This window comes from Ornithorhynchus anatinus, chromosome 4, assembly GCF_004115215.2.
Source record: "Ornithorhynchus anatinus isolate Pmale09 chromosome 4, mOrnAna1.pri.v4, whole genome shotgun sequence".
NCBI lineage: Eukaryota > Metazoa > Chordata > Mammalia > Monotremata > Ornithorhynchidae > Ornithorhynchus > Ornithorhynchus anatinus.
Genome location: NC_041731.1, coordinates 43,592,645 through 43,609,433, shown reverse-complemented (window position 1 = coordinate 43,609,433; position 16,789 = coordinate 43,592,645). Strand labels below are relative to the sequence as shown.

At 53.2% G+C, this 16,789-nt stretch overlaps 1 protein-coding gene across 4 annotated transcripts in view; it reads right to left on the bottom strand.

Annotated features, from left to right (window-relative positions):
* LOC100083973 (carboxyl-terminal PDZ ligand of neuronal nitric oxide synthase protein-like) overlaps positions 1–16,789 on the bottom strand; it is a 37,515-nt gene that overhangs the window by 2,658 nt on the left and 18,068 nt on the right. For 2 of the 4 annotated variants that reach the window (XM_029063932.2, XM_039911796.1), the window contains 8 exons: positions 7,130–7,222; positions 6,395–6,453; positions 5,079–5,187; positions 3,634–3,775; positions 3,146–3,312; positions 2,287–2,466; positions 1,304–1,469; positions 500–800 (listed from right to left, as the gene is read on the bottom strand). In XM_029063932.2, the coding sequence (XP_028919765.1) occupies positions 500–800; positions 1,304–1,469; positions 2,287–2,466; positions 3,146–3,312; positions 3,634–3,775; positions 5,079–5,187; positions 6,395–6,453; positions 7,130–7,222 (1,217 nt within the window). Of the gene's footprint in view, positions 1–499; positions 801–1,303; positions 1,470–2,286; positions 2,467–3,145; positions 3,313–3,633; positions 3,776–5,078; positions 5,188–6,394; positions 6,454–7,129; positions 7,223–15,846; positions 15,908–16,789 lie in introns of those variants that run through there. The other 2 variants (XM_039911797.1, XM_029063933.2) reach the window with 2 other exon arrangements.

The window sequence follows — 16,789 nt, the reverse complement described above, 5'->3', positions numbered from 1 at the left end:
GCGTGGAAACTTAGCTGTGGGAGGCAGGTGGGAACGAGACTTTTGCTGGGGTTTGGGGGCCCAGCCCAGAACAGCCTTCTGTCATACCACAACCTCCTGCTCTGTCCTTCCCAAACTCACTGCTTCCAGGACTCTGGGAGCCAACCTTTGGCCCTGCCACGCCCACCCAGGCATTTGTGGCAGAGAAAGAGGGGTGCCCACCCTGAAAGCTTCAGGTTTTTCTTTTAATACTACCATTAAGTGCTTACTGTGTGCCAGGCACTATACTAAGAGTTGGGGTAGATACAAGATAATCAGGCTGGACACAGTCCATGTCCCACATGGAGCTCACGGTCTTAATTCCCATTTTACAGTTGAGGGAATAGAGGCACAGAGAAGTTTAGTGACTTGCCCAAAGTGAAGCTGGGTTTGGAACTCAGGTCTTTCTGACTCTCAGGGAGTCAGCCTGGAGTCATGCAACAGGCTGGACCCTACCGGGGAAGAGGGCAGGGGCACTGACCTGTCCTGTTCGGCGCTGAGGCGTGAGCGGCCACCGCTCCGGAGTCCAGCCTCTGAAGGGTGGCTCTCTTCTGAGCCCTCCACTCTGCGGCTGAGGCCAGGGTGCCCCTCGTCTCTGTTCCGGACGCCCCAGCTCGCACGGTTCGGGTAGGGTGCTCCGGGGCTGGTCAGAGGCTGGGACCCAAGGGGGCTGGCGAGGCCGTGGGAGAGGGGCGGAGAGCAGGATAGGCCGGCTTCCAGGCTGAACTGGTTCTTCAGGTTGCGGGTCAAACTCGGGCCCAGGCTCTGTAGTGAGCGGGAGACTTTGGGAGACAGAAAGAGAGGAAGCAAAGAGGTGGTGAGCCAGGTGCTCGGCTAGGGGGCAAAGGTGCCGGAGGCCGGAAAAAGAAAGCAAAACACTGTCAAGCAGCAGCAAGAAATGGCTGAATAAAAGCAGAGACTCCACCCCTTCACTTTCTCTGGGACCGTACTGCTCCTTCTGAGACATTTTCTAACCCACCGAGGGATGGGCTTCGCCCCCTGGGTCCTTTGTGTGCACCGGGAGAGGGGTCTGGCTGCTGAGCATCACTGGTACTTCCGCACCCTTTCACCCTCTGCAGGCTACAGAGGGAGAAGTTGCCCACAGCTCCTCCTCAAAAGAGCCAGGGTTGATGCCCAAGTTTCTGAATTCCCCAAACTGGCTCACCTTGATCCAACCCTCCTCCACAGGCCCTGGACCTCATGTCCCTCAGTGGTCCCCACGGGGCCGGGGTCTCCTCTCCCGCCCCTGAATCGGGTCCCCGCTGGACTCCTGATCCCGCCTCACCACTGAGTGGGTGCTGCACTCGGACCTCCAGCTCCTTCAGCTGCTTCACCAGCAGGGTCACGTGCTGCAGGAGGTCCTGGTTAGTCAGGAGCAGCTGCCGGACCCTGGACTGGGCCTCCATGCGGGCGGCTGTCTCGGCAGCCAGTTGGTCCTTTAAGAGTTGCACCTGCAGGTGGAAGCGATGGAGAGCAGGAGAGATGGACGGAGACATCGCTTGGGTTCACCTGACCGGGAAAGACACCCGCCCCCCATTTCCTGACAGCCCCCTCTCTGCTCCGGGACAAGGCCCAGATCCCAGTCGACCTTATTCCCTCAGAATCCCAGAACCAGAAGGAGCTTCAGAAGGCCACCAACTAACCAACTAAGCACGTACTCTGTGTGGCACGCTGAGCTAAGCACTCGGGACGGTACGATAAAATATTGGGAGTAATAAGTAAGGCCGTGGGATCCAGCAGCATGGCTTAGTGGATAGAGCATGGCCTGAGAGTCACAAGGACCTGGGTTCTAATTCCGGCTCTCCCACGTTTGCAGTATGACCTTGGGCAAGTCACTTTACTTCTAGGTGCCTCAGTTCTCTCATTTGTAAAATGGGGATTAAGAGGGCGAACCCCCTGTGGACAGGGACTGTGTCCAACCTGATTACCTTGCATCTCCCCCAGTGCTTAGAACAGTGTTTGGCACATAGTAAGCGCTTAACAAATACCATAATAATAACAATTATTGTTTTCATTATCCAATCCCTTGTATCTAGGTTGGAGAATCTCAAGCCACCCAGGCCAGAGGGTCTGTTCTTAAAGACTTCCAGGGATGAAGATGCTCTCCTTGGGGAAGGAGGTAGAGGGAGGAGGAGGAGGAGGAGAAGGAAGAGAAGGAGGACTTTTCCAAAGATCTGTTTGCTTCTGATCCTTGGGGAACCTGGCCACCCTCGGCCCGCACCCCGGCCCCAACCCCACTGGGGGCTCCTGAGATAGTTCGGGTTTTACCTGGGCCACCGCGACTTGGGTCTGCTGCTGCTGCTGGAGGAGCTGGTGTTGGAGGAGCTGTAGGCAATGTCGGGACAGCAAAGGGGACAGCAGGCAGGAAGAAGAGGAGGAGGAGCAGGGACTGGTGGGAGTCAGCAGCTGCTGGGACCCAGAGGGGCACATGGAGCTGTTTTCAACATCCTGGGCAGAGAACACACACAGGCCAGGTGGCAGAAAGGGAGAACGGTTGACTGGGGCTTGGCCAGGTCCAACTGGACTTGGGGTGGGGGGCATGGAAGAAGAGAGTGAATCAAACCCACCCCAAGGAGGAGACCCAGTCTCTCTGAGACCCGTGGCCTGGGGCAGGAGGAGAGAAGGCAATGGCAGAGCCTCCATCTCCCCATAGGACTCCTACACTTGCCGGCCACTGCGGAAACCTGAAAATCCAGGGCAGTGAGGAAAAATTCCTGCACCCTAGGGATCCGGGGCCTCTTGGCTGGCGTGTTTTCGGGACCACCCCAAGAAAGGACAGAGTGGCTGGTGGTGGGGTCTGCATGATGGGGAGGAGGGCAGGATGGAGGTGAGGATGGGAGGGATGGGGAGGCATAGGAGGGGAAAGCTCCCACCCAAACCAGGGTTCCTCTCCCACCTAACATTGACGCCGGCTGGCACCAGGGGTTCCCGTTGTCTGTGACTGCTGGGGAGGGGCAAAGGAAGGGGACGGACTCTGCTTTTCCAGGAGATTCTTGCCTCACTCCAGGCCAGCTTCTTGGCTTTTGGGCCCAGGTTGCTCTTGGGGGGTACGGATAGGGACTTGAGGTGGGGGCCCATGAAAGAGGTCGCCCCCCGCCCCCAACCGCGCCATTGCGCTGCTCCTCACCTGCCCACGTCGATCGCTCCCAGCGGGCACTGATGCCGAAGAGACACCCGACTCTGTCAGGGCTGCCAGCCGGGCGAGGAGGCTCCGCTCCACTGGGCACATGCTGACCGAGTCCCCTTCCGCCTCCTCGGTGGGGTCCAGCTTCCCTGCTTTCCGGCGATGTCCTACTAGACAGCCCCGGCCAACACAGCTGGCTGAGGCCTTGGCTGGACAGGGCAAGGGGCTGCTTGGGCCCCAAAGACTGTCCCGTTCTATTATTAAACCCAAAGGGCCCAAACCCTCTGTGGGGCACACCTTGCCCCCTGCCAGACCCCAGAAGACCCCAGAACTTCCAGATGGGATGGAAATGGGGGTAGGTTGCCAGGGGTGCAGAGGGGCAGAGAGACAGGGAACCCCGGCTGGGGAGTCAGGGATGACGGGAGCTTGGATTACAGGTGTGTCCTCAGGGCTGAGGTGGGCTGGGGTAGGAGGGGAGGAGGAAGGGCTACCTTCAGACTGAGGCTCCTCCGCCGACTTGTCGCTGGCCCCGTCGGCCTGCCCGTCAGCATTCTGGAGCGCGTGCTGCAGGCTCAGCTTGTGGCATACCTCGAAGGCCTGGCCCACCGTCCGCACCGCTCTCATGGCTTGGCTCTGAGTAACAGGAGCCCCGAGCCTTCATCCCGGACTTCCCGGCTGCCCCGGGCCCCTCCCACACCTTACGTCAGTCCCGCCCAGGCTCAGCCCACCCCTACCCGGGGCCACCGCACCTTGAGGTCTGAATCAAGTCCGAAAGCAAGCAAAGCAAGATTGGCGTTAAACCCCCAGTCTTGGTCTCGCCCCTTGGCACTTCCTTCAAACTGTTGCTGCTTCTAGACGGTAAGCTCATTATGGGCAAGGAACGTGTCTGCTAATTCTCTTGTATTGTACTCTCCCAAGTGCTTAGAACAGTGCTCTACACATAGTAAGCACTCAATAGATATCTTTGATTTATTGATTTAGGCCACTGGGGGTGGTCCTGGCCCCGAGGAGAGGGCAGCTGCGGATGACGCAGGCTGGGATGGACAATGAGCCACGGATCAGGCTGAACTAAGTCCCATCCTTCTCTGAGGCCCAACAGTCCTTTCCCAGATAAGCAGCGTGGCTCAGTGGAAAGAGCCTGGGCTTGGGAGTCAGAGGTCATGGGTTCGAATCCCACCTCTGCCACTTAGCTATGTGACTGTGGGCGAGTCACTTAACTTCTCTGTGCCTCAGTTACCTCATCTGTAAAATGGGGATTAACTGTGAGCCTCATTTGGGGCAACCTGATTCCCCTGTATCAACCCCAGCGCTTAGAACACTGCTCAGCACATAGTAAGCACTTAATACCAACATTATTATTATATATATATAGCTATATATCTATCTATATATCCATATATCTATCTGATAAAGGACTGTTACATAATATTTGTATATATATTCTGCACATAGCGAGTGCTCAATAAATACAATTGAATGAATGAATATATGTTATAAAATATATTACTATATGTAGATATATATTATATATTATGTTATTTGTTAAGCCCTTACTAAGTGCCCAGCACTGTTCTAGGCACTGGATAGATACAAATTAATCAGGTGGGACACAGTCCCTGTCCCATATAGGGGTCACAGTCTAAGGGAGTAAGGGAGTAGGATTTAATCCACATTTTACAGATGGGGTAACAGGCACAGAGAAATTAAGTGATTTGCCTATGGTCACACAGCAGACATTTGGCAGAGTTGGGATTAAAACCCAGGTCCTCTGACTCCCAGGTCTGAGATGTTTGCACTAGGCCACGCTGCTTCTCTTGCATGCCTGGGGACTCCAGGCTGGTATAGGGCCTTGGGGCACCCCAACCTACATGGATCGCAGCCTGCAGTGCCCACCCTAACCCCACCAAAGCGGTCCCCGACCCTGGTGACTCCACACCTTCTTCTTGGATTTGAAGACATTACACCGGAAGGCGTCGTTGGCCCCATCCCTTGCGATGTAGCTGAAGATCTTGAGGTCCTGGGAGTCATGGGACACATAGAAGATTCTAGAATAGAAACACGGAAAAGGGTCTCGAGGCTGTACTGATTTTGATTCCAAAAAACAGAGAGGGCAAAATTGGGGTGACCTCAATAACATGCTGGGGGGAAGAAGGCTAGACAGCTCCTTGTTTCTGGCTGGAATTTGCCTGCCGCTGCGGCGGCAGCCGAAGCCCTCCGAGTCTCCTTCAAGAGGCCTTCCCTGACTAAGTCCTCCTTTCCTCTTCTCCCTCTCCCTTCTGCATCAACCTGACTTGCTCTCTTCGTATATCTCCTCTCCCAGCCCCAAAGCACCTATGTACATATCTGTAATTTATTTATTTATATTAATGTCTGTCTCCCCGTCTAGACTGGAAGCTCACTGTGGGGAGGGAATGTGTCTGTTTTTCTGAACTCTCCCAACAGTGCTCAGCATCCAGTAAGTACTCAATAAATACGATTGACTGACTGAGTCAGCCAGGACATCAGGGCAGTGGGCCTGGCCACCCAATCCTGGGCTGGGGCTGGCAAACTGCAAGCATGCAGTGCAGTAGCTATGCGACTACCCCGGCTGCAGTTAGTTAGGCAAGTGTCACCTCGCTCTGAGTCCCAGCTAGGACAAGCCAGCAAGGTCACAGCCAGGAGTCAGGTTCCCAGGTCAATCCTAGCTCCTGGTTCTCAGCACTTATTCTGGGATGATGAATACCACTGGGGTGGTGACTGAGCATTTACTACGAACTAAGCTCTGGGTAGGTACCGGATAATCAGGTCTGACACAGTTCCTGTCCTATACTTGGCGAATTAGGAGGGAGACAGCTATTGGATCCTCATTTTACAGATGTGGAAAATGAGGCCCGGAGAAGTTAAGTGATTTGCCCAAGGTTCGCAGCAGGCAGGTGGAAGAGCTGGGAGTAGAACCCAGGTCCTCTGACTCCCAGGTCCATGTTTCTTCCACTTGGCTACACTGCTTTTCTGGGACTTCACCCAACGCCAGTCAATGCTGCTTCACTGCTCAGGGGAGAGGCCTAAGCCCCTCATTCCTGCCCCGGAATCCTGTACTCTCTCTCCCTCCCCACAACCCACGAGAAGAACAAGAGCGTCTGCCAGGGAATACGTCTATCAACTCTGTACTCGCAGAACAGCTTAGTACAGTGCTCTGCACAGAGTAAGCACTCAGCCAATATCACTGAGGGGTTGATTTGATAGTCAGTCCCCTGGGACTCCACGGCTCCTCACCTGTATACGGGGTCATGCATCACCAGCATCTTGCTTTCATCCCAGCCCCATTCTTTCCGCTGCAGACAGAGACAGCAGGAAATGGTTCAGAGCTGGGTCCTATAGAGTCTTGCCATACCCTTCCCTGCCCAGGATACCCCCAACTCGGGGAGCCCGGCAACCAATGTTTCCCACTTGCCTGCAACTCTCTGCATGGCTGCAATAGAAGCAGGCTGCTATTTGGATGGGCTGGTTGCCGGGTTAATGCAGAGAATAGTGGGGGAAAGTATAGAAACACCGGCTGTTACTAAAAGGGATATTTAAAAGTTTGCCTCTTCTGGGGAGCGGCTGACATTCAAGGTCATCGGGGAAGAGATAAAATTCCAGAAGTCCCTATGAAATGGCTGGGAAAATGCCATGGGAGTTGTCATTCCAGATTGGCTGCTTTCAGAACTACTGGAGCAGTCCCTGGACTGGAGACTCCCGGACACAGGCCACATCCTGAGCCAGGATTTCCTGTCTTCCAGCCCCTGCCCCGGGTCCCCTTTCCCCTCTTCTCATGGCCAGGGTCTGGCCTCCAGCCCCAGGCCCACCTGGCTGGAAGGATATCACTGTCTTGAGCAGAACCCTCAACGAAACAAGCCTCACAGCTCCTCCACGGGAATCTCTCGGATGAGTTGGAAAGAGCTTTGAAGGACGCGTTTGGAATCGGGGACAGGGTCAGAGGGGACGTGGGCATTTGAGGAGAAGACTTACCTTTGGCTTTTTCCTCAGGATCACCTTCACTCCATCTACTGACACCACAATGCTCACATTCCTCTTCTTGATGTTCTTCGCCTTGAATTCATACTGTGGGAAGGGGAGAAACCATCAGAAAGATGCACACAGTACCGAGTGCTGCCGGGAAGAGTAGGGATAAGGGCACAAGTGGCCACAGATGTAGTGCCTATCCTTGATGACAGTTTGATCTCTCTCTCTTTCTCTCTCCCTTTCTCATACTAGAGGGCACATACCAGAGTTTGAAAGTGTAGGTTCAAAACCAGAAGGGAAACACTTCTTTAGCCCACAGATCTTAAATATATAAAATTTCTTTCCACTGGAAGTTAGGCAGGCAGGAAACATCAGGCGGTATAAGAGAGGGTTGGGAAAATGAATGAATCAATCGTATTTATTGAGTGCTTACTATGTGCCGGGTACTTCACTAAGTTCTTGTGAGAGAGTAGCAGCATGGCTAGAGAAGCCATGGCTCAGTGGAAAGAGCCTGGGCTTGGGAGTCAGAGGTCATGAGTTCGAATCCCGCCTCTGCCACTTGTCAGCTGTGTGACTCTGGGCAAATCACTTCACTTCTCTGTGCCTCAGTTCCCTCATCTGTAAAATGGGGATTAACTGTGAGCCTCACGTGGGACAACCTCATTACCCTGTATCTCCCCCAGCGCTTAGAACAGTGCTCTGCACATAGTAAGCGCTTAACAAATACCAACATTATTATTATTATTAACGGAGTTGGTAGACACATTGAAAGGATGGAAAATCCAAACTGGGTTATTGGAGGGAGAAGTGTTATCTACTACAGTGTTTGCAACAGTGTTTGACAAATAGTAACTACTTAAGTCCATTTTAAAAAAGGGTGGCATGCAGGATGTGGGATGGTCATCATTATCAATGATGGCATTTATTGAACATTTACTATGTGCAGAACACTGTACTACATGCTTGATCCATTCCTAACCAAAGGATAGGTGGGGCAGGAGGATCACCATTACAGTTTTCTTCCAGACACCTTACTGGCACTGTCCAGACAGTCTTGACTCAGATGGACCTTGGGGGCTGAGACCAGAACGGTGGTCTGGCTTAAAGTCTTGCTTTCCTACAAGGCCCATGAGCGACGTCTAGGTCACCGTGTCCCCGAATCACTCCAAGTCTCTCTCTCAGGACCTCCTCCTGTCCCATCTTTTTTTTTTTCTTAGTGGTATTTGTTAAGTGCTTACTATGTATCAGGCACTGTACTAAAGAGCTGGGATAGATACAAGATAATCGGGCTGGACACAGTCCCTATCCCACACCGGGCTCATGGTCTTCATCCCCATTTTACAGTTGAGGTAACTGAGGCACAGAGAAATTAATAATAATAATAATGATGATGATGGCATTCGTTAAGTGCTTACTATGTGCCAAGCACTGTTCTAAGCACTGGGGTAGATACAAGGTTATCAGGAAGTCCCACGTAGGGCTCACAGTGACAGCTGACAAGCGGCAGAGCCGGGATTAGAACCCACGACCTCTGATTCCCAAGCCCGTGCTATTTCCACTAAGCCACGCTGCTTCTCAAAGTGACTTGTCCAAGGTCATATGGCTGACAAGTGGTGGACTTGGGATTAGAGCCCAGGTCTTCTGACTCCAGGCCTGGGGTCCCAGGTTGTCAGACTCCAGGCCCAGGCCTTTCCATTAGGCCATGATGCTGCTCACATTTTCCTATCCAGCTCCCAAAATGCTCCTTGTGCCTTGGTGCCTCCCAGCCAGGTTTTCTGACATCATCGGCCTTACCTTGAGAGGCCACCTGTGCTTAATTGGAGCCCCAAGATGTGGGCGGGGAGGTGTTAGCCTGGGACCAGGAGCTTGTTTTAGAACCTAGACATATTACACATCACACAAAATCTGGCCGTCCCTCACCTCCCTGCCCTCTCTCTGGTACCACCAGATAACCAACACAGGCTGTCTGATCTTTCTTACGTCCCCATGAGACAGTGCGGGATTGGGGTGGGGAAGATGGTGCATGGGGGGAAATTCTGGGCTTAAGGCAAGTGGATTCTTTTCAAACTTTTTTTTTTAAATTAAAAAGCAGGGGTGATTTCACTTTTTTTTTTTTTAAATTAAAAAGCAGGGGTGATTTCCTGACTGGATACAGGAGAGGGACCCTCCTCACTGGGACAGAGACCCTGGGCACCTGGGCAGTGAGTCCATCCTCAACCCACTTCCTGGCAAATTGTGGACTTCTGCCTGTTGGCCTCTCCAAAGTGAGGCAGACAAGAGCACAAGGCAAACTAGGGCAGAAAGCAAAGTACAGATCTTGGGATTTGCTAGGAAGCTCAGTGTCCAACAGGCTTCCATCCAAGAAAACATCAAGGACTCTGGGCATTGCTCCTCTTTGGCCAACCCCAGCCCATTCTCACCGTAAGGTCTTTCTTAATGTCACCCTAAGAGGTTTAGAGGTCATCTTGTCCATGCCTCTGCCTCCTGGCTGGACTGTGAGCCAGGAGGGCTCTCTGATCCCCTCAGAGAAGGGGGACTCCAGTCACCCCTCTCAGGGGTTTACGACCCATCTCAATCACCTATCTCTCTTGGATATATCCTCAGTAGAGATAGCAAAGCTCGAATCTTCAAGAAGATGCTATAGCACTTTACACTCTCGCTTGTCTCCACAGAGGCCTGTGGTAAATAATGAGGCGATGGAGAGTTGAGAAGCAGCATGGCCTAGTCGATAAAGCACAGATCTGGGAGTCAGAAGGACCTGGGTTCTAATCCCAGCTTCGCCACTTGTCTGCTGTGTGACCTTGGACAAGTTACTTCACCTCTTGGTGCCTCAGTTACCTCATCTGTAAAATGGGGATTAAGACTGTGAGCCCCATATAGGAAAGGGAAAGTGACCAACCTTATTTGCTTGTATCTGGCCCCCTGCCAGGCACATAAGTGCTTAACAAATGCCAATTTTTTTTTAAAAAAAAGGTTTATTAGTCTTCCAGCCTGCTTCCAAAGAAGCAAAAAAGTTTATAAAAAGATTTTTCTCCCCTTCAACTAATACTTGAATGGTAGCTGGGGACAGCACAAACCAGACCAGGCCCCTATCTAGGGATGTCAGGCCCCCAATTGGCTCCTTACATCACCTCTGGGGCTGCATCCTGCCTCTGAGCATCCCCGTATTGCAGCCAGCAGAACCCCACCCTGCCCCCTCCCCAAGCTCATACATTCCCCCTCTCCATGGCTACTTTTTGCTTGCCTGCCCCCAGCCCCAGACCCTGTGGTGGGGTGGGGGGCAGTCACCAGAGGATGCCTGAGTGAGGCATCCTGTGCTCCTAGCAGAGGCTTGGATTCCTCGGACAGCCTCTCCCCAAACAAAGCCCTATGCATGTAGAAGTCAGAAGTGAGCCAGATGACCACGACATAGTGGCTGACTTTGTAGTGGTACGTCCCCAGTTCTCAGCTGGTCTGTGTTTCCGATATCCTCTGTTTCTTTCTGGCCTGGGCATGGTCTGTCCAGGAAGTCCTATGGTGGCTTCCACCTCATTCTCCCAGGACCTCCTCCCTCCCTTCCTCCTTCCCACCTCCCTGCTTCTGGGACTGCAAATCCCTTGATCCCTCAGGCACCTATAACACACTTACAAGAGCAGCACAACCTGAAGGCTATTAAGTGGAAGGCCCCTAAAAAGGCTCTCACTGCATGGGTCTCCAACACTGCCCAGTCTGATCTACTTACTGGACCCATCAATCAATCAATTGTATTTATTGAGCACTTACTGTGTGCATACCAGTGTACTAAGTGCCTGGGAAAGTACAATATAACAATATATCAGAGTTGGTACACATGTTCCCTGCCCACAAATGGGGAGAGAGCCATTAATAAAAATAAATTACAAATACGTTAATAAGTTCTGTGTGGCTGAGGAAGGGGTGAATAAAGGGAGCAAATCCAATTGCAAGAATGATGCAGAAGGGAGTGGAAGAAGAGGAAATGAGGGCTTAGTCAGGGAAGAGCTCTTGGAGGAGATGTGCCTTTAATAAGACTTTGAAGATGGGGAGAGTAACTGTCAGTAGGATATGAAGAGGGAGGGCATTCCAGGACAGAGGGAGGATGTGAGCAAGAGGTCAGAGGTGAGACAGATGAGACTGAGGTACACTGAGTAGGTTGGCATTAGGGGAGTGATGTGTGGGCAGGGTTGTAGTAGGAAAGCAGCGAGGTAAGAGAGAAGGGGGCAAGGTGATTGAGTGCTTAAGCCAATGGTAAGGAGTTTCTGTTTAATGCAGAGGTGGATGGGCAACCACTGGAAGTTCTTGAGGGGTAAGGAAACATGGGCTGAATGGTTTTGTGGAAAAATGATCTAGGGGGCAGCATGAAGAATAGACTGGAGTGGGGAGAGACAGGAGTGAGGAACGTCAGCAAGGAGGGTGATACAGTAATCAAAGCAGGATAGGATAAAGTGCTTGGATTAACATGGTGGCAGTTTGGATGGAGAAGATAACTAGCAGCCAAAAGTCACTTTGCTCAGCAAAGAAAACATCGAGGTCCCTTTGAGGTTCTGGGTTCAGTAGGAGGACTCGGAGGAGACTGCAGGTGGAGTTCAGCTTCAAGGCAGCAGCTCAGCTCTCCTGGGCCTGGGTCTGGACCCTCCTGAGGGGAGGAGGTGACAGGACTGTGGGACAGGATCTCAGTTCCTAAAGGCCCAGGCTTTAGGCTTGTGGACAGGAAGGAGGCCATGAAAAAAGAAGTGAGGCTGGACTTCACCCTGGTGTGGGTGGGGGGGGGGAGATGATGGGGAGGAGAAAGACAATGAGAAGGAGAAGAATGAGGAAGAGGATGAAGAGCAGGGGAAGAAGGATCTGGAGGAAGAGGAGGGGGGAGGAGGAGGGGGAGAAGGAAAGAATGAGGAGGAGGAGGAGGAAGAGAATGAGGAGGGAGAGGAGGAGGAGAGAGAGGGTCTGGAGAGGAGAGAGAAGGGGAAGAAGTAAGAGCTGGAGAGAAGGAGAAGGGAGAGAAGAAGGGAGAGGAGAAAAAGGAGGAAGAGATGGAGCTGAGGATCCACAAGCCAGATGATGTGGGGCTGCCAGAGTCAGAAATCGAGGACAAAGAGAGAAAAGAGGGAGAAAACTGGGGAAGGGAGGAGGAGGGAGGGAGGACAGTGATGGGGTGAGAAGAAAGAAAATCCACAGGAGGAAAGTACTCCAACAGAGATGGGAACATTATTCAAGATACTAACTAGGCCAATAAAGAAAACCCTGAAATCCTGCCAATGTCATTCTCCTCATTAGAGGAGAGGTTGGGGGTGGGAGCTGGGGGGGGGGGCGGGGGCTAGCTGGCTGCCAGGGAGGCAATGTCATCTGCTCCCGCAGTGCCATCGCAGCCCAGTACGCCGCCGCCGGGTGGAACAGCCAGCTGCTGGGCGCCACCATGCATGTCCCCAGGGGGTTCGGGTCCTGCCTCATCTCTGCTCTGAGGGCTATGGCTGGGGGGAGCGGGGGGATGGGGGGCGGGGAGGAGACCTCCCTCTGGGGATTTAACCCACAGCAGCCACACGTGGAGCCTGTGACTCCTCTAATGGGGGAGAGAGGCAGCAGATAAAGTGTAAGGATGATCCTGGCCTGGCAACGGGAGATGGATCAGAGCTAGCGTGGCTCACTGGAAAGAGCACGGGCTTTGGAGTCAGAGGTCATGGGTTCGAACCCCGGCTCTACCACTTGTCAGCTGTGTGACTTTGGACAAGTCACTTAACTTCTCGGTGCCTCAGTTACCTCATCTGTAAAATGGGGATTAAGACTGTGAGCCCCACGTGGGACAACCTGATTCCCCTGTGTCTACCCCAGCGCTTAGAACAGTGCTCGGCACATAGTAAGCGCTTAACAAATACCAACATTATTATTATTAGCTAGGTCAACACAAGGGCACAGGGCTTTGGCTCCGTGAGGCCGGAGGGTGCGTCTGATACCCTAGTCCCACTCGACCCCGCAACTTCCCCCTTCAGCCACAGTCCTGGTGAGTGGGTCCTGTAGTCCTCTCCAAACAGACTTTAATTAAAACTCATGTCAGAATCCTGCAAGGGGTCATGATATTGCTCTCTCCAAGAGAGAATAAGTGACCTGTTTAAGGTCACACAAGTCAGCAGCAGAGCCAAAACTAAAACCCAGGCATATCAGTTCCCAGTCCTGGCCACCAGACTGCTGGAGGGTGGGAGGGGGGAGATATAGACAAAGAGACAGGGAGAGAGAGGAGAAGAGAGGGTGAGAGAGAGAGAAGGAAGAGAGGGAGAAGGTGGGGGAGAGAAGTGGGGAGAGAAAGATTGGGGTCCATTTCTCGGCTGGCAGCCACCTCCTCCCTCTTACCCCCTTTCAGCACCCCCATTGCAGCACCACAGAGGACTCAGAAGGCAGAATAAGTGATTTTGGCCTCCAGCCATGGAACATCAGACTCCAAATTACTCTGCAGGCCCTTCTAGGACCCAAGGAAATTCATTGCTCAGGCATCTGGCCGCTGGCACGGAGAGGAAAGCGACTGATTTCTGAGGCCTTTACGATGGCTTTCTTCTCCCCCTCCCTCCCACCCCCGCCCCACCACCCCGCCCGCCTCGAGGGATCCAGCCGCAGCGGTGGTGACAGCAGCGTCTCTAAACAGACACAGCAGACGGGCGGGCTACCGCAGGCCGGTGGGTCTCAGCCAGGCCCCATGTGACCCCATTCAGCTGAAAGAGCGACAGCTTTCCTGTGCCCTTTTCCTCCACCCCAGAGTGGGGACAAGAGGTCCAGATAGTCCTTCCCTTCCCCCAACCCCAGGCGGGGGTGCCCCCCACTCTGTCTCTGCGGGTGGGAAGGTGAGATGCAGTGTGGCCTAGGGCACAGAGCTTGGGCCTGGGAGTCAGAGGATCTGCCACTTGTCTGCTGGGACACCTTGGGCATGACATTTAATAATAATGATGGTATTTGTTAGCGCTTACTATGTGTCAAGCACTGTTCCAAGCGCTGGGGTAGATGCAAGCTAATGAGGTATGTTGAACCCAGTCCCTGGCCCACACGGGGCTCACAGTCTTAATCCTCATTTTACAAATGAGGAAACTGAGGCCCAGAGAAGTGAAGTGATTTGCCCAAGGCCCTTCAGCAGACAACTTCTCTGTGCCTCAGTTACTTCATCTGCAAAATAGAGATTAAAACCGTGAGCCCCTTGTGGGACAGGGACTGTGTCCAACCCATCTCGTATGTTCCCCAGAGCTTAAATACAGTGGCCCCACATAATAAGCACTTAACAAATACAATTTAAAAACAAACAAACGAACAATAAAAGCAACAGGGCAGGGGAGGGTAGTGACCACAGTCCAGGGAACAGCATAGCTCCAGGCAACATGCCATTCTAGCCCTGGGCTGGACACTTTCCCATAGCCTCCATTCTGCCAGGTTTCAATTCACTCAGGCCCAGCTACAAGCTTGGTCTGCCCGCCGTCCTCCACCCCTCCTTTCTCCCTCCCAACCCGCCAAGCAGCCGGGAAGGCAGTAGCTTTGGAGAACTGCCTCTTCTCAGAGCTGCTCCCAAGTTCAGCAGCAGTAGCCAGAAGGCACGCTGGCCCTGGGGACAGGAAGGATCAGTCTTTCTCCAAACTCAGAGGCAGGCTTGGTGAGCCAAAAATCAATTGGCTAACAAGGCTTTCGCGTGGATTAGCAAGTTAACAAGTTGCTGACGCCAGCAGGCTCCTTCTGAGGCCTCTCAAAGATCCCAACTTCTACAGCTCTTCCGCCTCGACCCCTTTTTCGACCTCCCGCTTGGTGACGTCAGCAGGAGAATCGCTCAGGGACACATGGCTAAGGATGCATCGAGGCCCCCACAAGGACCCTTAGAGCCCCAGCCCCGCAATGGATGGGGAAAGAGGAAGCCTCTCCCTCCACCAAAGGCCCACACCCTCTGTTTGAAGGACTGAAATACCAAAATGCCTACTTCTCTATGCCTTGCTTGAGCTTTTACGACACACAGATAAACACATACATATTTGGTTTCTCAACCTCTGGGCAACTGTTGAAGCCCAGGTCCTGACTGCTTGTTTGTTTGCTGTTTATTATGGTATTTGTTAAGCGCTTAACTATGTGCCAAACACTGTCTTAATCACCGGGGTAAATACAAGTTAATTAGGTTAAACACAGTCCCTAACCCGCAAGGGGCTCACAGGTTAAATACTTTGTCCCATGGAAGTACAGAAAAACTCGGGCCTTTCGGCCTCCTCGGGATTCTGTAGGGCAAGTTGCAGGTGTCTGCTTACGTGGAACCCCCCAAGCAGCCCTTATGCCCTGTCAGCTGTGCTTCCCTCCAGTGCAGAGTGGTGCAGGCCAGGGCAGGGTCAGAGTCAGCAGAAGCCAGGAAGAGTGGAGGGGGAGGGGAGAAGGTGGGCAGGCCTCAGTTTACCCTGGGCACTTTCATGACAGTAGCTACATTTGCTCAGACAATGTGGTGCCAGCATACTTTCCTGAGCCCAAACCGTACAGGTATCCCTACTCCCCACTTGGTCATGGGAATAGGAAGGGAAGCTGTGTATGCTGGTCGCTAAGCCCACATCCGGCAGGGTGCTGCCAGGGGGTCCCCTCCAGGGAGATCTAGCCTCCCAGGATGAATCTTCCCATCCTAGTGGGAATCTCGCTCTTCCTCCTCTGGGCAGGCAGTAGCCAGACATCAGGTCTGGGTCTCTGCTCTGCAGGCACTGGGCCACCCTCCTGCACACTGGCAGACCCACCTGCTCAGTTTCTTCACCCCAGGCCGGGGGAGAAGGTCGGCTGCCTTCAGCTCAGCAACCCTGGAGGGCAAGCAGAAACCACCAGGGTACTTGGGGAGAACCTGCAGAGCCCCCAATTGTCCCACCCCACGGAAAGGAAGCCCTGGTGGATCAGGTACCCATGCAGGCACTGGAAGGGGAGCTGTGGCTCCTTGGTGGCCAGTGGTCCAGAAGGCCTCATCAGAGGAAGGATGGGAGGGAGTTTGCCACCGAGACAGGGGCAGGGCCATGCATGAGGAACCGCCTGTTCGGTTGCCTGCAGTAATGGGAGCACTCCCAAGCACACAATCTCCCACCCGGAATTTCTTTTTGCTTTCTTCCTGCCCTCTGCCTGCCTCTCTGCCTGCTTCTGCCCAATCAAGTCCTCAGGAGGGCAAACGTCAACCAACCAAAGGTATTTACTGAACACTTACGGTGTGCAGAGTATTCTACTAAGTGCTTGGGAGAGTACAATACAACAGGGTTGATAGACACATTTCCTGACCACAAAGGGCTTACAGTCTAGAGGGAGAGACAGGCATTTCTTGCCACTTCTATAGCTGTTTCCCCCAAGCAGGACATGGATTTTTGATGCCAGAGGGCGGGGAAGGAGAGGGGGAGAGAAACAAATTAAAAACCCTGATACTCCCACGGAGCGGGCCTGACAGATGGCAGAACCATACCCTAGTCCCAGGGGAGTAGAGGGTGATTATCAGGGATAGTGGAGCTACAAAAGGCTCAGACAAGGGAGAGGCATCAGGAGGAGGGGAGGAGGAAAAAAGGAAATCAGACTCCCAGCAGGCAGGGGGAATTGGATGGGAGGAAGGAGAGGCAGAGGGGCAGGCAAGAGAGGGAGAGGAGAGAATGAGTTGGGAAAGTGGGGAGTTCCAGCTCCCAAAGTATAGGCCAGTTTCCACCTTCCTCC